The sequence below is a fragment of the Ochlerotatus camptorhynchus genome, unplaced genomic scaffold, assembly GCF_037179485.1.
Source record: "Ochlerotatus camptorhynchus isolate MF236.1 unplaced genomic scaffold, CSIRO-AGI_Acam_v1.1 ptg000503l, whole genome shotgun sequence".
Classification (NCBI taxonomy): domain Eukaryota; kingdom Metazoa; phylum Arthropoda; class Insecta; order Diptera; family Culicidae; genus Ochlerotatus; species Ochlerotatus camptorhynchus.
In genome coordinates this window covers 598,909-620,530 of record NW_027040988.1, presented here as the reverse complement: position 1 = coordinate 620,530, position 21,622 = coordinate 598,909, and the positions used below count along the sequence as shown (strand labels likewise).

General features: G+C 40.1%; 1 protein-coding gene across 1 annotated transcript; it reads left to right on the top strand.

The window, feature by feature from the left end:
- The first annotated feature begins 1,338 nt into the window (after nt 1-1,338).
- On the top strand, nt 1,339-1,752 carry LOC135712777 (uncharacterized). The gene has a single exon (XM_065235833.1). The coding sequence runs from the start codon at nt 1,339-1,341 to the stop codon at nt 1,750-1,752; it is 414 nt and encodes a 137-aa protein (XP_065091905.1).
- The last annotated feature ends 19,870 nt before the right edge of the window (nt 1,753-21,622 follow it).

Sequence of the window (21,622 nt, the reverse complement as noted above, 5' to 3'; positions counted from 1 at the left end):
AAACCCGTGTCCCGCTGGATAGACAAACGATTTCAGCAATGACCGAGTCGATCGACCAGATTTCTACTGAAATGTGACGTAACAAATGCGTACTTTACGAATCTGTCATTCATTTTTAACGTACCGCTTATTTTCACTTAAATGCTCATACTAAACTTTTTAAATCGTTTTATATATGAATTCTGGGCACGGAATTGGATTTCTCGGAAAATTTAAGCCCGATTTCATATAAAAAAACACTATACTTAAGGGCATTCTAGCCAATTTGAGGACCAAATTTTTCAAATAATATTATTTTTTTATTTAAATCACTTGTAAATTCTATCAGAAAGTGAATTCCAGTTAGGTTCGTTGGTCATGATCGATCAGAAAGTTTTCCATGGTTATTCAGAAATAATTTCTGAAACATATCGGATCATTTGGTCAGGTTTTCTCTAATGTGTCATCGAAAAAATGTAATTTTTGAAATAACATTATTTTTTATTTAAATCACAGGTAAATTCTATCAGAAAGTGAATTCCAGTTAGGTACGTTGTTCATGATCGATCAGAAAGTTATCAAGGCTTTTCTTATGACGGAGTTTTGCAAGCAGCACCGTGCGTCTCTATAATTATTCATGAAATTTACGGTTTTATTCGAAATTAGTATATTTTTAAACGATGCAAATAAAAAAAACTGTTTTTGGCCCTCAAATTGGCTAGAATGCACTTAAGTATGGTGATTTTGATATGAAATCGGGCTTAAATTTTTCGAGAAATCCAATTCCGTACCCAGAATTCATATATAAAACGATTTCAAAATTTAGTATAAGCATTTAAGTGAAAATAAGAGGTACGTTAAAAATGAATGCCAGTTTCGTAAAGTACGCATTTGGTACGTCACATTTCCATAGAAATCTGGTCGATCGACTCGGTCATTGCTGAAATCGTATGTCTATCCAGCGGGACACGGGTTTTCCGGGAAACTTTGAGGTACGTTCAAAATCCTTGAAGGTACGCTATGGTACGCTATTGGTACATTCCAAAACACGTATCAACTTTGAAATTCGTTAAGTTTGTCCCGCTGAATAGATTGACGTGTCGTCGTTGGCAGTATTATTCGTATATTTTAAATAAACGATAATCCGCAGAAAGTACATGAATTATCGCGTATCTTAATCGTTCGCTACATACCTAAAGACAACCTAAGGATTGTATCGGAAATAAGCTATCCACATACCTTTGCGTTGTTCGCACGTATTTGTGATGGTTTTAATATGCTAATCACTGCATCCTGTGCGTTTGACTGTCATCTTTCGTTTGTTTACTTTTTTTACGGTTTAAATTCTTCGTTTCCAAAATGTCGCGCATTGAAAATGAAGTGAAAATTAAGGGTTTGGACACATGGCTAAGTGAAAAGGATGTAACCATGCGAAAATTGGCAAATCGCGTTGGAATTCATCACGCGAGTGTAAAATCCATCATAAACAAGTTTCGGGAACACTATTCTTTGGATGAACTACCAGGAAGAGGTAGAAAACCCGGATCTTCCAACCCGAAACTGAACCAGAAAGTGGTATCTCTAATTAGGAAGAACAAATCAATGTCGATACGTGATTTGGCCAAGAAAGCGGGAACGAGCGTCGGAACGATCCAACGTATCAAGAAACGGAACAACCTGAAGACCTATAAGAAGCAGAAAATCTCCAAACAAAGTGCAGAACAAAAGCATCGTGCTGCAACAAGGGCCCGGAAATGGCGACGGTTGCTGTGAAGCATCGTCAAAAGTGTATGTTGCATTTTGATGGACGACGAGACCTATGTGAAAGAGGTCTCAAAAACCCTTCCAGGTCCACAATTTTATACTACCGTCGTAGGCGAGGATGTAAGCGATACGGACAGGTCGATTCAAGTGGAGAAATTTGATCGTAAATTGCTGGTATGGCAAGCAATATGTTCCTGCGGTTTGAAGTCTACCATTTTTTACACTACCGGAACTATAAATGCGGAAATCTATCGATCTGAGTGTCTGCAGAAGAGGTTGCTGCCTTTATATGAGAAGCATAGTATCCCTCCACTGTTTTGTCCGGATTTAGTGTCGTCGCACTACGCACAAACAACTCTCAATTGGCTCACGGAAAAGGGTATAGATTTTGATGAGAAAGACATCAATCCACCGAATAGCCCTCAGCTTTGGCCCATCGAACCCTACTAAGCGATTGTGAAGAGGGTCTTCAAAAAGACTGGTAAAGCAGCTGGGAATATGCAGGACTTCAAAATAAAAAAAAAAAAAAAAATTGGGCTAAAGCGTCCAAAAAATGTGATGAAACACTTGTCCGGAACTTGATTAAAAATGGTCGATCAAAAATTCGAAAATTCGTGAAGGAGTAATATTAAATTCATCCGGTCTTCACAATGTTCAAGTTCATTCTCGTATCATAAAAGATCAATCGTTTGTTTGAATAAAACATCATTTTTTATATGATTTGAAAGAAAAATATGTGTATAACTTATTTTCGATACAATACTTAATCGTACTTTGTCGCGAAGCACTGTGAATTGTGAGATGCTCTATGACCCTGCAGGGATCGTTTTTGCTTACTGAGCAGAAAATGGTGGATTTAATCCAAGCTCTGCATGATGACTCTTAAAATGCAGGATCACTAAACAAAATTAATATTTTCTTTCGATAGTCAGCTATAGATAGATTAAATGAGCAACACATAAACAATATATGCGTTTGGTTGCATCGCTAACTTGAGGCGAATCCTTACCGAATACCCTACCCAAACCTCCAACACTGTAGCAATTATGAGGGTGTTGCAAAGTCGGTAACATTTCGTTAAGTAACTACATCAACGTTTCCTTCCCTATCCCTAGTTATGGTAAAAATGGGCGTGGCGGAGAATATCGACAGTCAGACGATAGTATGACTGAGAATTTCAAAAGATTTGCGAGTGTAGTTAGTATCCACTCCATGAAGTATACCATAGCATCACTAACGATATGAACAGTTAAGATTTCCCCATGGACATTCAACTACTCATCAACTCCTAAGGGTCAGCGGAGCCGGTGATGTAGTGGTAATTGTTACTGCCTTTCACTCCAAAGGGCCTGGGTTCAATCCCAGTCGGTGCCGTCAGGATTTTCCAAAACATACAATCTTTGATAAAGCCGTTGGTACCTGGTTCATGAGTTGATGGGTTGCTAGGTAGTGTCCAGCTGTACCGTATGCGCGATAATGTTTGCACCATTGAGCAAAGTCAAAATTGAAAAAAAAATTCTCAAAAATTTCGTTTTGGAGTTGTTTTTATTTATTCAAAGCGGGATGTTTTTCAGAGTCTTAAACTATGTTAATCATCGATCGAGTTTCCACTTGCTGCAATTACGGCCTCCACACGCTTCCGGAATGCACGGCAGGTTCTAATAATGTAGTCTGAATCCATTTCTCTCCAGGTACGGGTCAATGTTTGTCTGAGGCTTGCTGTACTCGGGTGGCGTTTAGAACAGGCCTTGGCCTTCATGACGCGCCATATTGAGTAATCCAGCGGATTAAGATCGGGGCTGGATGGCGGCCACATATCCTTCACCCAGAACGGAAGATGTTCCTGCAACCACTTCTGAGTGCGGTTCGAGGTGTGGCACGGAGCCCAATCTTGTTGAAATACAACATTTGGCTTCGGACCGTACACGGAAGAACATACTTACTTAAAATCCCGGTGTAGACCTCCGTGTTGACCTTGTCGCCTTCTGGAATGAACACCGGGTCAATTTTTTTGCCATCGGAAGTCACCAATCCAAACACCATAACGCTAGCAGGATGCTTGGTCAGATACACGTTCTTGTGCTCGTCGGCCACTTCTTTTACCGGAAGACAACTAATATACCGGTCGGTTCTGGAATTTGATACGGGATCGACGGTAAACATACATAGATAAAAATTCTGAATTTTAATAGTGACTTTTAACAACCTTAATCCTCACCATCATCCATGCGATGATCGTATCCAGTCATGGATATTCCAGGTCGCGAAATACGGTGTACGTGTCACTTCTGTATCCTGAGTGATTTTCTCCATCGAGGTCCGTTGCAATCTAACAAACCGACTGTCGTGGTTCTCTTTCCTTGCAAGAGAAACAACAACAACTAATTTGATCATCAAACGTAGACATTATTGGAAGACTCTTCCATAGGTACTCCTTCTGGTATATTTGCTAGTTCATTGTCCCAGAAGTAACGAAAGCTTTGCTTTTCTGCTCACAACTGCAGATTGCTTGCAAGACAAAGAACTATTTGGTGAATTTCAACTTTACATTCTCCCGGGGCACTCTTCCGGGGCACTGAGGTATAAATTTCCTGCCCAGGAATTTGATCGAGTATTGCCAGGATCGGATAGACCGGAATTTTCCTGGGGGCAAGACAGCTTTTCATCATGAGTAATGTTTGAGTTATTTTTGAGTAACTCTGAGTAACTCTAGTTGCTCAATATGCAATGCACGGTAACACAGCAAGCTGTTTTTGTGTTAATTCTCCTAGTGTAAAACAAAGACGTTCAACGGTGATAAATATTTCAAAATTCCGCTGCTTTCCATTACCCAACAGTGGTTTATTCTCGATCACCATCCTTCTATCCAACGACCGTCATACCTACTTCTCCGTACCAATCTTTTGTAGGTCTTTTTAATCCAAATCTAATGCAGCCTGTTATCGGTGGAAGTTTGCCATAGCATTTTCAGATTTAATATATGAGTCATTCGAACCGTCTTCTGTGGTATTTGCTGAAGAACATTTGGTTAAATTACTCGCAGTTTTAAACTTCGTGAGGCATCAAAGTCACGACTACGGCTTTGTGGTGCTAGAAAAATAGCCAGTGTAATTATTTAGGTTACTGGATTCTCAGAAAAATTTATTATAATAAATCCTATTTGCCACTAAGTTGTCGCGGTATTAAATTAAAAAGCAAAACCTTGTCATCACTTATCCATATTTAAAATATTATTTCTACACCAACCAAATAACGCTCCCATCTATTTGGAATTCCTAACTCATTCTTATTTTTTGCGATGCATATTGTCGAGCAGTTTTAAGACAACCTTCTGCTAGCGATTTTAAGAAAATGAAGCAATACATTACTGATATAGCTTAGGAACATTTTTCTTTTAGCGGTAAATATAAACACGAGTATATGTCGGTATCTATAAACATCAATATTCTGTTAATGTCATACGCTCCATAAAGGTACAAATTCTAACAGTTTGGCATCTTCATTGTGTCCATCATTTAATTTCGTCCACTCACTTCAACAGTTGGATCGGACTCTTTGGTCCACTTTGACTGACCTCTTACAGTCATAACCTATTTTCTCGAGGTACTAGAAGCTTTTTTTAAACCCTAATCCACGCCAAAGTTCAAGTGGTAGGAAACGCCATATTACCTACTTGAAGTGATCCATTGTAGAACCTTTAATTTACCGAACACATTTGGCATAAAGCCCTACAGTAAACTTATGGACGTCTGTCAAAAGTTGTTCCAATCGAACCGTCAAAATGTACCGCTTTGCTTGATTGGAACAGCTTTTTTCAGTTTTGTGGTGACAGTCGTCCATACTTTAACTAGAGGGCTTTAGTTTGGCATACTCTCATAAAGCACGTCTTGCTTGGTGTTACAGATCCGTTTTTCACGTTCTCTGCATATGAAATTTTCTACCTGTTTTTCCTTTATATTAAAGTTCTTAGATTCCCCAAATCAGGGTAATTCATGATGAAATGAATTCAAGTGATTTAATAACGATTTTTAACATAAATATCGATAACTTTTTCGAAGGGACGTATTAGCAATGCATTTGATCGTCGATTTGACGTAACTGGTAGCTCGCCCACACATTCTAACACTACCCACTGATAGGGGAATTTTTCTCCTACCTGATAGTGGTGTTAGTATGCGTGGGCGACCTACCAGTTACATCAAATCGACGATCAAATAAATTGTTTATAAAAGCTGATACGTCCCTTCGAAAAAGTAATCGAGAAATATAATAAAATAGTACGAAAACGATCCCTCTTTCACATCATATATCTTGGCACTGTATTTAGTTTGTATTTGTTGACGCATGTAAGGTCCTAAGATTACTTTGATATTTTTTTTAGTAATTATGACTTACTTAAATTTGCTCGGAGCAAGAATATTAACTCTGAGTACAGCTGGCTGCCCCTAGGAAATAATCTCAACTCAACAAATGAAGCTGAACATAAAAAAGGAAACCAATTTTCAATCGCTTCCTAACAAGATTTCTCTTTACTAACGTCGAAGTCAATTCTAGTGCAGCAAAGCTCAATCATCTTCAAATTTGACTTTCCAACGTTCTCAATTCCTTCGATAGAAACCACCACCTTCCAGTCCAACCAACTGTTCATCTATTTTTGATGAAACCATCTCATTCGGAAATGTTTCACCCAAATCCGAGATTAGAGCTCGGTTAGCTTTATTCTTGCTGCTCTGCTTACCCACATGTATGAATTACGTTTTCCTCGGATCAGCTTCCAGCTCCCTCATGTTGTATTATCCGGAACAAAATGTAACTTTTGTTGCAACATCTCTTCTGATTACATTGCAACTCAGCGGCGGAATATGGATTGGACGTGTTTGAAAAATTGGAAGCCTCGAATCGGTACGTTGTATATGTGTTCATATCACTGCTTGTTACATTACGGATAACATGTAATGGAACGGAAAAATTGCAATCCTTTCCCGTCGAAGGAAACATCTTCCCTTTACCAAGAAGAAGAATACAGAACACGAATGATTGTTGCTATTTCGTACATGCATGTGGTCGTCGTCCTCCGAGCAACTTAAGGAGTAACATGTTCGACTTTGGTTCCATGATTGCTTCGGGTGAAGTGAAGCAATCAGTGCATAAAAATCCAAACTGACTGACTGACTGACGAGGTAACTGGAGCAGCAGCGTTTCATAAGGATTGGAATTTTTGTGGAATTGGATCAAATCCACTGAAGGGTTGATATTTTTTCGTTCGTTCGTATTCTGCAAAAAAAAATATGAATGACACGATAAGGTCGAATTCTGCTAGTAGGCATTTGAGCATGTGCGTCCCTGTATAACACATTCCTATAAACGAGCTTCGGTGGTACTATGATAATTTCTCATGTTTTTGACATCTGTGTATACACGTATTCTCGTTATACCGGGTGTATCATATGAGTTTTTGATGTGTATCACATCAACGTTGATTTGTTGTTAATTTGCCACCGGCGTAATATTTTGACAGTTTGTCAGTTTTTTTTTTTCTCTTCTCCAGCATTGTATCGGTTTGCCCTCGTACTAGACATGAGAGCTGAACTCGAGATCCAGTTGTACGGTAATACTTGCTCGCATGCACTACTGTGTGTATGGCACGAATGTGTCATGTGAGCTATCGATTGCATAACACCACCCGATCTCCTCTCAATGGTGTCGGATTAATTTATTCGGTGATCCCCCGCTGGGAGTGACACAATTCTCACATTGGGAGTCGTCATAATTTGATTGAGCAGGTATGATTCTGTTTGGTTATTAATATGCGTCTAAAGAGAAGGTCGTCTAAATTGATCGGTTAGCTCAATGGTGACCTTTTGTATGGCAGGTTGATTTGACATGAGCATGTAAGAATTGACTGTTTTTGCAATAATATACGAGATGTTATACTTTATCAGTACTTTTTGTATAAGCTTGGAATTTTTTTGATCAGTTGAAGGTCTTAGATGTGATTTCAAGCACATTCAAGTATAATTGCTGACATTTATTTGTGCATTTATTTATTTAATTTTCGACAATCAAGAGTAGACCGTTTTGATGTAATGATGATTACATTGTATGCCTTACTTCTAAACAATAAAGGGTGATACGGTCAAAATTAGGTCAAGGGAAAACGCGTGTAAATCGGTGAAATCGTTTATTTAAAAAATCAAATTAAATTTCTTTTTCAAGTTCAATTAGTATAAAATTCAGGAAAAATATTCAGTTACGCTTCCGCTTTTCCAAATCCGAATTGCCGGGCCTTACGCTTAACCCCTGCCATCAGATTTTGTACAGCCACCTTGTCCACCTTCTTCGCCGCAGTAAGCCAGTTTGCCTTGAACTGCTGCTCGCCCTTAGCAGTTTTTTTGGTCTTCTTTAGGTTCCGCTTGACAATAGCCCAGTATTTCTCAATTGGGCGGAGCTCTGGCGTGTTGGGAGGGTTCTTGTCCTTGGGAACCACCTGCACGTTGTTGGCGGCGTACCACTCCATGGCCTTTTTACCGTAATGGCAAGATGCCAAATCCGGCCAAAACAGTACGGAACAACCATGTTTCTTCAGGAAAGGCAGCAGACGTTTATTCAAACACTCTTTCACGTAAATTTCTTGGTTGACAGTCCCGGAAGCTATGAAAATGCTGCTTTTCAAGCCACAGGTACAGATGGCTTGCCAAACCAGATATTTCTTTGCGAACTTTGACAGTTTCATGTGCTTGAAAACATCTGCTACCTTTCCCCTTGTCTAATCTAGACTGAACTAAATCTGAACTGAACTGAATCTAGACTGAACAGTATCTTGTTAACATAGTATTATATACTTTTGCGTGTTCGTAACCTATAATCAATTATGTTTATAAAACAGTATCGTTGAATGGTAATTTGAATCGAAATTGATCTTGGGTCATATGTAATAACATCTAGAGCCATTCTTAAATTATCGATCGAATCAATTTAGCATAGTGTGTTGGCGTGAAAAAAACACTTGGGACTAGTTGTTTTTCCCACACACTAAAATCTACAAATCAAGCATCGCATTATACACCTGGCCACATCCTTACAATCACAAGGGATAGGAAGGAAAATTAGTACAACATCTACTTAAGAAGGTGCAGGGAACCCATACTACCTTCATAGATGCCACGGGAGGGAGCATTAGTGTTAGTAATAAATTGAATCTCTATTCGGCAAAATAAAGTAAAGGTTATGTGAAAATTTAAACAAATTTAAATGAATGCAAAAAGAAATATCTCATCAAAATTATCGATCGAATCAATTTAGATGCATAAAGTGCAAGATTATCGGTTTGATCCGACATGCAGCAACGCTCGAGTCGATTAATTGAACGCTCGACTGGCGTTGGAAAAGTTTTTTAATTATGGATCGTATGCACTGGTGGCTCCAGTGGTTGGCACATGTGCTCTCTATATTGTGGTTAATCAAAACAGTATACACTACAAGCTTGACAGACATTGTTCCCAAAATTTCTCCAAAAGAGTGGTTCATATTTAAATTCAGGTATCTAGCATTGTTCGAAAATTTATGAATTTGGCTTAACGGCATTCAGTCAAATTAGGAATGGCCGGACACCATTGTAACTTACTGAAATTTTGTTATTTACTCCTATTATTTCCGTATGAATAAGAATTATTTAAATATACTACAATCAATATTCTCTTAGCTGCAGACAGAATAAGCTGTGATTTTCATCGGTAGCAGCCAGCAGTACCTTTCGATGTGTATCACGCAATTGTCTGCATACTCGATTTTTTTTTACTTATTTCTCTGCACTTTTATTTATTAATTTATTTGTTTATTAATTTATTTATGTATTTATAAATACTCTCATAGCGTAAGACTACCCGAGCAAAGTCAGATATCACAAAACCGTTTATTGTTGTGTTTGTCGTATTAGATGCTAGATAAAAGCTTCTTTTACAGATCTGTGTGTGGAATTACCTGCGAATGTCTTTACATGACCGTGGAGATACAAAGAGAAAGTCCATAATCTGTCAATGTTTCTTAGGACCTAATGCAATGTTCAGCTTGAATTATGATTTGTACAATTGAATTTTACAACATTTATTGATATTAATCTACGTGCGAATTTAATTTACTAATCGATATAAGATAGATATCGATAGAACTGATTGAAATATAGGTTTGTTTTTATTTTGAATGAATGAAAACTTATTGATAACTTTTTTGATTTTGAATTAATGAAAACTTATTGATAACTTTTTTGATTTTGAATTTTGATATCATGCTATCAAAATAATAACTAATTTAGTTTTTTTTTTTAATTTTTCGTTTTCCTACCAAATAACAACTAAAACATATTGATTACTTATTTTGTTTATTATTAACGAAATTACTGATATCAAAACGCATACACGGATTTGTTATCAAGAAAACATGATTTGTTATCTTTTTGATATCCTTCATATACCTTTTAGATCTCATTTTTGTTATGATTACTGTTAACTCGACCACACGGTAGGCAAAATATGTTATCACGAACGCTTATATCAAAATATCAAATTTAGTTTTCATTTTGTTTTCATTCTCTGCTCGGGTAGTGTCTTTAAAATGCTATACAGCCATACGATGTGGTTTTTGAAGTGCACCGCAAACACTATTTATGAACTAAACTAAACAAACACATTTATAGCTAACTGATTCTTAACTAACCGATGTACTCTATACATTGTTTCTTGACCACGAATTTAGATTCTTGACTTTTTTTTCCTTGGTTTGTTTTCCGTGCTGAGTACCAATGCTACCGACGCCATGGAGGCAGCTCCCACACCTGGACCCTGCCTATCGATCCATCAACTCATGAACCGGGGACCAACGGCTTTACTTCCCTTACGGCGCCGACTGCGATTGAACCCAGGTCTGCTGGGGTGAGAGGAAATCACGCTTACCATTTCACCACCGGCGCTGCTATTATTTCGGACCTAAACAGAGCCTAACAAGAAATCGCAAGATCTGAAATGAGTCATTATAAAACTTTTAAATAAATTATTAACCTAAACTTTTTGCGGAATCTACAATACTGACAACTCCATTAGCATAACGGCGAACAAACAAAGCATGTGTTTTCCTAGTGTCGATCCTGCTCGGGATGTCATGCTGATCAACACCAAATGTTGGTATCAGGTCAGAATTAGGTATTAGTTACATTCAAAGTGTTTTTATGTTACTTCATACGCGAAGTTAGCGATTTTCAGAGTTGGTTGGAAATGCTAACATGAAGATTTAGTGTGATAATTTATTAGCTAGAGAATGATCTTTTAGAAGAGGGTAGGTGGATAGTTCCGTTAGAGTACGGCAGTATGAAAATTGAATAGGAGTTGAAAATGAGCGAAGGGCCATTAATGCGACAGTTTTTAAAGATAGACGCACATCTTTTGCCTAACCCGTACGATGTACGTGGAGACTTGAAGTATGTCTTAAAATGGCAAAAAATGTGCGTCCCTCTTTTGCTCATAAACTGACTGCGGCTGTGGAATAGTTCTAGCAACGTTTTCATCACTACCTAAAGCCCCACGTTGCGAGAGCATTTCCAGTCGATGGTGTGTTATAATGCAATTCTTGTTTACCCAACTATTGTGTTGCTCCTCTCGTCATGACCAACTTGGCGGGAATTACCGTCAACAATGCTGATGATGGTACAGCACGCAACAACCACCCTACTGCCTTCTCTCTGAGAAGACCAAGTTGGTCATGACGAGAGGAGCAACACTATAGTTGGGTAAAGAAGAATTGCATTATAACACACCATCGACTGGAAATGCTCTCGCAACGTGGGGCTTTAGGTAGTGATGAAAACGTCACTAGAACTAGGGTAGAGCGCTACTTCATCGTAATCGCCCATTTCCGTTCTATCGATCAGAAAAGATCAATAATATCAATGATTTCACCGTGCACAAATCAATAATAGGTTTGTTCCAATGCGTTAGTTCATTAGCGACAACATAAACCCTGTTAGAGCGCATTGTATGAATATTTACGCTCATTGTTCTCAAAACAACAGAAGCGCACCTAGCGAATTCTCTTTTTCTACGTTTATCCGTAGGACGAAGAAAATCAAATGGCGTTTCAATGCGTTAGGACGGAATTGAAACTCATAGAACGAATTTAGAATCAAGAAGCAGTATTAGATTTTGAACAATATCTCAACAATTTGTGACTCTTTATCAAATCCAACGGTACGTATGGAAAGGTGGATAAATTTAGAAGTCATCTTTTACAGAAATATTCAATTTTTAATTAAAATTCGTTCATAAAAGAGAGGTAAAGCACGGGTTGTTCTTAGTAAGTCTCCAAGTCTCCGCGTACATCGTACGGGTTAGGCAAAAGATGTGCGTCTATCTTTAAAAACTGTCGCATTAATGGCCCTTCGCTCATTTTCAACTCCTATTCAATTTTCATACTGCCGTACTCTAACGGAACTATCCACCTACCCTCTTCTAAAAGATCATTCTCTAGCTAATAAATTATCACACTAAAGCTTCATGTTAGCATTTCCAACCAACTCAGGTATTATTTAGTTATTTCCTCCTGTTCGGGTCTTCATTAAAATTGTCCTTTGCTTGCTCTTTACTTTCTGTATACAATTTTCACATCTCCAAATATGTAAATCGTTAACTTCACAGGATTAGTTAAAGTACATAATATGCTATTGTTATGATCCCTGCGTTTTGGTCAGAGTGCGTATAGGGCGTCGTTGTGCCAATTTGGTCGTGGCACATTTCGAGTATGATAGAGTGATTGCAGTTGGATCAAAAGTGCCTGAGAAAAATGCAAGCATTTTCGCGGATTACCCGGAGTTGCGATAGTGAAGACAAGCAGACATAACATGCTTAAGATGTTCATCGAAATCGCTTCTAACGGTCAATTTGAATGCTTCTTAGTTGATAGTACCGCCACTTGTGGCGCACATAATCAATTCGCTTGCGTTTGACGTTTACACACTACAGCCATCTGTTGAGTGTATTGCCCATCACAGTATGCACTACAGATGGCGGTAGGGCTTACAATGATAAATGTTCAATGTGTTGTGTCTGCTTGTCTGTGATATAACATTGAGGTAACGTTAGGATAAAATCAAAACATTGAGAAATCTAACGCATCACTTTCAGGAAAACCTCCCTTCGCAACCGATGAACCATTCTGACGGCCATATGAGTACCCAAGTTACCATTTAGTCGCAATATAGTTTGTATTTTTATCCCTCTGTGCGGGACCTAACACCACTGCGACCAGTAATTTGATCTATTGTAGTATATCCCGTGCCCTTAGTTTAGTGCATGTCGTATTACCCCATCACTATTGAGAAATGATGAAGTATTCGTTTTTTTTTTTACAGTTGTCATTCTTGCATTTATCGCAAGGATCAGACTCTAATCGACAGGTCCCGCTATTTATACCCTTCGGAGTGTTGAAATACCCTCCAAAGGCACGCCCCGTTTTCAGTCTAAATTGGATTCCTTAGCAACAAAATTAAGGAATCACACCGATAATGACCATTAGACTGATGCAAAATTTGACTTTTTCGCTCCACAGTGCTTAAATGGTTTCAAATCGGGTCCTGATTAGCCTCCAAAAGTTACAACTCATTTGGTTAGAAACAGACTTCGCACAAACCATTTGAAGTTTACTTGTAAATTACTATGGGAAATCTCAACTTTTTGTTCATTGCCTTCTAGTCTTTTTCCATATTGAGCTGCGAAACAGTTCGATAGCAATTCTTACAGAAAATTTTCTCAGCTACAACTTTGCTGAAAATCGTTTCTATGTAAAACGAGACAGAAAATAAGTTATTAATTATTTGAGAGATTGGTAAACTTATGACATGATCAAGCAGCTGCTCTGTAGGCAACACTGTATTTCGCAGTGTGACATAGTAGCCATGATTTTTGTGTCCTATTCACCGCCCCTGAAACACCAATGTTGCCTGCTGATCAGTTGATTGAGCATGATCATAAGACATCAGCGCATTGAACAATTGATAACTTTCGATTCTTGCATTTAATCAAAAAGTGGTTTTGAGCAAAGTTGTAGCTGGGAAAATTTCCTACAAGTACAGTTGAAAGCTTTTGAAGCAGACCGATATGGTGAATTATTAGATAGACATGAATAAAAATCTTGGTTTTACCATAGTAATTCCCATACAAATTTGAAATGGTTTGTGCCATCTCAGTTTCTCACCAAATGGGTTCAAATTTTGAGAGGTTAGTCAGGATCCGATTTGGAATCGTTTAAGTATTGTGGAGCAAAACTTTCAAATTTTGCATCACTCTAATGACCATGCATCAGAATCCTAGTCTTAACCACTTCAAACTAGGGAACAAAGAATGGAAGATTAGGAATCACATAGATGAAGACTGACTAACTCATTCTTTCCTTGTTTCAAGATCATCCTCGGTGGACAAAGCCGTGTCTTGTCACTATCAACAAGGTATAAAAATTAACAAGGACTAAGATGTGTTCCATGGATTACTGAAAAATCCTGTTCCCCTAGTTTGAAGTAGTCAGGACTAGGAATCGGAGGTAGATCTTACATTCCGTAATGTACCACGAAAAGGTGATCTACCCACGTTACGGGGCTAGTTTGTATTTAATCAATGGCGTCCCGTAGCCTCACTTTTTACCTGTGCACCAACATTTAAAACCAGATTTAATGCCATATCGAATCGGTTGAAAAATACCCTTGATCTTCAAGTTTACTCGATATCCATCCATTGCAAGCAATATTTGGATAATTGTTTATGTTTTGAGAGTTGGTGCACAGGTGGATTGAAGTTAAGGAATCGCCGCTGTATTTACTTGCTTCGATTCAGTATGGGTAGTTGGGGAATCTTATGAAACTATCATTTCTTGAAACTAATCCCTTTCGTATTCTATTAATTCTCTTTTCACACTTTGCATGTAACACCATCTCATACTAATCCCTACATTGATTCAATGGCTCATTCCGAGTGCTCGGTAGACCAGCGACTTAAGGCGCCAGCCTTATGCCAGATGACCATGGCAATACAGTAACAGATGGTGGACATGAGATCGACCACACCAACCAACGAGGAAAAGTAAACAGCGAACCAGGTACGGAAATTAGTGCGGATTTATCTCCCTCGGAAAACAAGAAAACCCCGGAAAAGGCGGAATCATGTCAGAACCGAACAAGGACAATATATCGAAGGAAATTGCCGGTGAAGTGCGGAATGAAATACGAAGCGTTAGAGAAAAAGTATAAGGGATTTCAAAAGAAGGAATCAATGGCGGAAGAGCAGCCGAATATGGTGAGACCGGGCCTATTATTATTTATAAATAAAACCCCTGGGGCAACGCATACCGAGTCGCGATGGCAAAGATCAGAGTTCCAACAAGCTGAAAGTCATCGTGGAGGGACTTTTCCCACAGCATGACCCAACGACCTGGCCACCTACACCATATGGCGAGGAAGATGAAGACAACGTTGAACAAGTCTCCAACGAGTAGCTCATAGCAGCAGCGAAAGGGTTGAAGGCGAATAAAGCTCCCGGCCCGGATGGAATTCCCAACGTGGCGTTGAAGGCGGCGATCCAGACGTTCCCGGACATGTTCAGGATGGTGCTGCAGAAATGTCTGGACGAGGGTCAGTTCCCTGATAGGTGGAAGGTACAAAAGCTAGTGCTGTTGCCGAAGCCCGGAAAACCGCCGGGGATCCTGCATCGTATAGGCTAATATGCTTGCTGGATACTGTCGGAAAGCTCTTGGAGAGGATCATCCTGAACAGGCTGACGCACGAAGAGTGAACACGGATTGTCGGAGAGGCAGTTCGAATTCCGTAAAGGGAGATCGACGGTGGATGCAATTCGGACAGTAATTGACAGAGCCGAGAAAGCTTCTAAACAGAAGCGGAGAGGAAATCGATACTGCGCCGTGATAACGATTGATGTGAAGAATGCATTCAATAGCGCCAGCTGGGAGGCCATCGCCAAGGCGCTCCATAGAATGAGGGTTCCAGACTACCTCTGCAGGATTCTAAGTAGTTACTTCCAGAACCGGGTCCTGGTCTACGTGACAGACACGGGGCAGAAATCGCTTAAAATCACGGCGGGAGTTCCCCAAGGCTCTATTCTAGGTCCCACGCTGTGGAACGGAATGTACAATGGCGTGCTGACGCTCAAGCTGCCCAAAGGAGTTGAGATCGTTGGTTTTGCGGACGATGTCGTCTTGACGGTAACCGGTGAGACGCTGGAAGAAGTGGAAATACTGGCGGCGGAGGTACCTGGATGCAAGGAGCGAAGCTGCCCCCCACAAAACTGCAAAGCAGTGCAGCGGGCAGAAATCACCGTTGGAGAGCACACCATTGTTTCGAAGCGCGTGCTGAAGTATCTGGGAGTGATGATCGACGACCGGCTAAGTTTTAACAGCCACATCGAATATGCTTGCGAGAAGGCGGTGAAGGTCATCAACGCAATAGCCAGAATCATGTCGAACAATTCTGGCAAGCAGCAAGAGGCGTTTTCTGGCTAGTGTGTCCTTATCGATACTAAGGTACGGAGGTCCAGCCTGGATTGAAGCGCTGAAAACGAAGCAGAACCAAAGGAAATTGAGCAGTATGTCCCGGCTCATGGCCATGCGAATCGTGAGTGCGTACATAATCATTTCGATGGAGGCAGTATGCGTTATCGGCGGTATGATCCCAATCGGCATCACCTTGGCGGAGGACTACGAGTGCTTTATGACGAGAGAAACCAGAGGAGTACGAAAAATGGTAGAACGGAGTCGATGGCTAAGTGGCAGCAGGAGTGGGATGCAGCAGAGAACGGTAGATAGACACACAGGCTAAAACCAACTCTTTCGACCAGGGTGAACAGGAAGCATGGAGAAATCAACTTCCATTTGACGCAGTTCCTGTCTGGTAATGGCTGCTTCAGGAAGTACCTGCATCGGTTCGGACACACAACGTCACCCCTTCTGTCCGGAGTGTGGGAATGTGGAAGAATCACCAGAGCACGTGGTCTTCGAATGTCCTAGATTTGATGATGTGCGAGAGGATATTCTCGCCCTTAGCACGGAGAATGCCGTCAAAGAAATGTGTCGAGAGGAGGGCACCTTTAACGCCGTCAGCAGAGCAGTAACGCAGATCATGTCAGCGCTGCAGCGAAAATGGCGAGAAGACCAATTAGAAAGTATACCCAACCGAGGGATGTAAGATTCGCTTACAATTATGTGGGATTCATCATCATAGGATGTTAGTGGAGACCGCATGAACCGAGGATGCGATATACCTAGCTGCGGTCCAATGCAAGAAAATTGGAGACCGAAAAATGTAGAGTATATTAGTGAGGTAAATTAGTTATGTCGAAAAAAATAGGAATCCGATTGCCGACTGGACTCGAACCAAGAACGCTTCGATTATCAGACCTGTGCTTTTTCCACTGCTCTATCCATGTTCCTGAATATGGATAGCCTAAAAGCAAACATGAAGCGCTCATTTTCTCGCATACTCGACTTCGTATGCTTTTTCTGCTGGAGAGATTCGAGGCAAGTGTGTGCGTCGTTATACAATGTTCTACAATGTGCGTCGTTCTACAAGCTCACTGGTATAGTCGAAAGCGTAGATAGAGCACGAAATGAAAAAGACAAAAAACCATTACATCGCCTGTAAGGTCAACTTCTAACATTCGCTGCGATGTTCATGAACAGAGGATGATAGGAAACGGAACTAACATTCATTGTAATAGATTTTTGGTTTGCGTGTAGTAATGTGCTCACACAAGTGCGAAGCCGAAGCCGGGAGAACTCTCCGTCAGAGTAGGCTGAATCCACCACCGGGGATAACCGAGTAGAACGTGACGCTGGGAGCTAAATGGCTCACAAATTGGAGAGACGATCAGCGAACTGGAAGCGCCAATTAGCTGAGTTAAAGTGACGTGCGTAATGCACGGCCCCCTCCGAAGTAATACGACAAGTGGTTCTGGGGGTAAAGGGCAATGCGTCCAAGGAGGGTTTAGTGCGGCAAGAATCCCACACACCGTGTCACCGCGACTGTGCGCCCAGTCGTCAAGCACACACACACACACACACACACACTGCTATTGTTATGATATTTTGGTATCCTGGATTCAAGAGATAATTCTCGATAAACATTTCAAATCGTCCTATCTGCTTTGATCGATTCTCTTCATCGACTTTCTCTTTTCATAACCACTGCTATGCAAACAGATTTCACGCTAATTTTACCACATAGTTTGAATAAGAGGTTCTTATCTAGCGTCCAAAACGACAAATACAACAGGGAAAGGTTTTGCAGCTGAGTTATTGACGAAAGAGAAAGTCGATGAAGAGAACCGATCAATGCAGGTAGGACCTTTTGAAGTGTTTATCTGTTCGTGATCTGACATTTGTGTTATTGTTTAAAAAACTGACTGATGTTTTACCTCTTAAAATAATTAAAAATCTCGATTCCTTTTTCAAACAGGCGTATCTGCTTTTGTAAATAAAGATTCAAACGTCAATTTGTCGAAACTCTTAGCGCTCCCCCGAAGACTAACGCCACCATCAGAAAGGATAATGTTTCCCCAGCAAAATGATGTTGTTTTTTTTTATGCATTTAATTTATTTGTAAGGCTCAACTATTAATTAAAACTCTACGGAGCCAAGAGTCAAGAGAATGAATAATTACAATTCATTTGAATTATTTAAACTAATCTGATCCGGTACCCGAACGTGAAGAACTGGGACGTAAGGTCATCCTGAGCGGTGAACTATCATTGGCATACTTCTGTTGTTTCTGCTGTTGCTTCAGCAGCTTTGTATGCAGTTGAACGTGCTCAGTCCAGTTTCCAATATTTTGCTGCTTTTGCGGTTGGTAGTGTAATACCGGTTACTTCTGTTGCTGCTGGTTGTGTTGATTGTTCTGCTGTTTTCCGTGATCCAATTCAGCTTCCAGTGTTGTACCGATTTCTTCTTCTTCTTCCTCCTCCTCCAGCATCACTATTTCCAAATCTATTGCCTGCTTCTCGACATTGGCTGACGAACTCGTTCCTGCGAGAACGGCAGCGAATGTGTTTTTCCCGTCTTCTTTTTTTTCGACACCTGCTCTTCGACACTTTTTTTGATGTCCCTCTTGTCCACAAGCAAAGCATTTCAATTTATTTCCACTGTAGAAAATTCTTCCTCTTCTGCTAAGGAAGTAGAGCGCTGGTGGAATTTCTTTCTCCACATCCATGTAAATTCCGCGGACACTAGTGAACAAATCCAGTTGATATGGATTGGGTGGATACTTTTCCCGCACACAGTGATTAATCTTCCCAAATTTGATTAGTCCAACAGCAAGATCACGATCGGATACCTCCGGCAGTATGTCAAACACCCGTACGTACTGGAAGTTACAACCCGATACCGACATGTAAACCTCCACTTGTGTTCCATTAGAATAATGGAACGTTTGCCTTTCATCGTTACAAGAGAGGGCTTCCCTCATGCCTTCCTCGGACTTGTATTTAATGAATACCGTCCTCTCCTCAGCATTCTTATACGCCGTGTCCATTTTTCCCTGATCACCGGTGAGGCCTTTCACGAAGCGGACCATCTCCGGTAGAGTTGGCTGGGCAGCATTATTCGGGAATATGAAAGCAATGGTATTCATGACGGCTACTACACTCGACATTTCACCGTACTGTATAGCTATCAAAAGCAACCGAAAAAAAAAAAAAACAACGCAGCGATCGAACAAAACGTCTATCAGCAATGCGATCTAATCTTCAACTGAAAATGGTGTTGTTACTTTACGAAGGAGTGCTAAGAGTTTCAACAAATTGACATATTAATCATTGTTCACATAACCAGATACGTCCCTTTGAAAAAGTAATCGAGAAATGATGATGTTTTCCAATTTTAATAGTAAAACTTGCTATTGGTTTTATATTCTAGTTTACTCTGGTAGCTTCTAGATTTGGATACATTTAAAAATTCAATTAGCTCTTAAAATATAATTTATTATTTATTTTCTGTACAACAAATTGCATTTTGTCGGAAATCTTATCAGGTTTTTGAATCTGTCAAGAAAATTGTGGTTTATTGCATGGTTCCGGAGTTATTCCAGTTTCTAAAACCTGCCATGCGACATATCAAACTTCATGATTTTTCAAAACTCGCTTAGTAAAGGCCGTGTTGAGTGTCCACCCTTGCACACCGTAACACTGACGTTATCGACGGTTATAGATAAACAATCCTGCACTGGAGTGTAGGGATGAATGGAAATATTTATTATTATTTCCCATGATCTGGAAACCCTAGTTCTAAACCACCGCATCGTGACACACTGTTCACATACGTACATATTTATCATCCATCTAAGAAACATGTACTTCTATCGAGAGCAGCCAGTAAACGTGGCAATACTTCCGGTCCCGGTCAATTTATCATAACCAGCACCAGCAACAGTAGGGTGGCTTCGGTTCGTGGCTTCTGCATGGATTCATAGTGCATAGTTTTCTTTTTTATCCCTTCCGCCGCATCAACGTTTTCCTTCCGTCCTACCCCATGAAGAAGGAGCACTCCAGCTGGTGTGAAAATTGATACCTTCGCTGGTTTTCTTTTCTTTCCTCCTGACAATTACGTTGAAACTAAAATTTAAATTGTATAATCTTTAGCGAATGCTTTGTATTCGTATATTGTGTAGTCGATAAATTTTCCAATCTAAAACATTCCGTGACTGGATCGGGAATCGAACCCACTGCCTTCGGCATAATACACGACGCCTTTACTGACAAACCTATGGAGAAGCCCCTTGGAGGTCTGTGGGAAATCCATGTGTGTATGTGTTTTTATACATGGAGGGAAAAGCGATTGGTCTCCCATGGATTTTATAAAATACCACACAAACCATACAAACGACGCCTCTCTACTCCCGGTTTACTTGCGATATAGAAAGCAGAGATTGACTTCCGGCGGAACGTCAGGCAGTGGACGTGAAAACATTTATTTTCACCGACCAAACGTGCGAAACTTCAAAGAGAACATTAGTCATTTTGGTGTGGTTGGGGAAGATTTTAACAATCTGTGTTGCGGGGAAAAAAACAATCAGTAAACCGCTTTTGTTTGGATTCTGGCCTCAAAAATCTCATGGGAATCGAAATTCTCATTGAAAGCTTAACACTTTAAAACTGTCGACCGTGAAGGTAACCTCAGCATGAGTTTATTTTGATTGCATAAGGCTACCCGGTGTGCATACTTGAAAGTTCACTACCAGTAAACAGTCATACCCTTTCAAGTTGAAAAACGGGGTAGAGTAACACTGACCTAATGATCGTGCTTCTCCTCATCATTAGCGGCGTAAATCCGTGCGAAGTGCGAACGCAACGGCAGCGGTGCAAAATGGTACGTACTAAACTATCTCATTAATTCAATTACCACCGAAACCGCAAGTGGTCCGCAAGCCCCAAATGAATATCAAACCAACGCGAGAGCACCACCTCGAAAAAATAAACCGATCCGACCGACCGCAGTCAGGCAACCACAAAGTTAACTCGTGCCGACAAGAAAACCGCTAAAAGCGAAAACTGCATAATTATCGCATAATGCTGGAATAATATTTTGATTTGTCATGCCTGTCAAATTACCGGGCCCTCCCATTGAGGGTTTCTCGGCATTGGATATATTTTTTTTTAAACTGAGGATGTTGAATCGGAACCCGCTTATATTTTTGGCTGCACTAGTTTACTCGTTTACTAGTCTCTACACGGTAACCGCAAAATACCCAATAATGACTATAAAAGACTTGATATTGACTACAAAGTAAACATTTCCGAGGGAGGTGTTAAAAATACTGTCTAACACATATATGAGTGTTCAATTA

Excerpts from the sequence above, each read along its gene's own strand:
- LOC135712777 (XM_065235833.1), top strand. The coding sequence starts at position 1,339 with ATGTCGCGCATTGAAAATGAAGTGAAAATTAAGGGTTTGGACACATGG.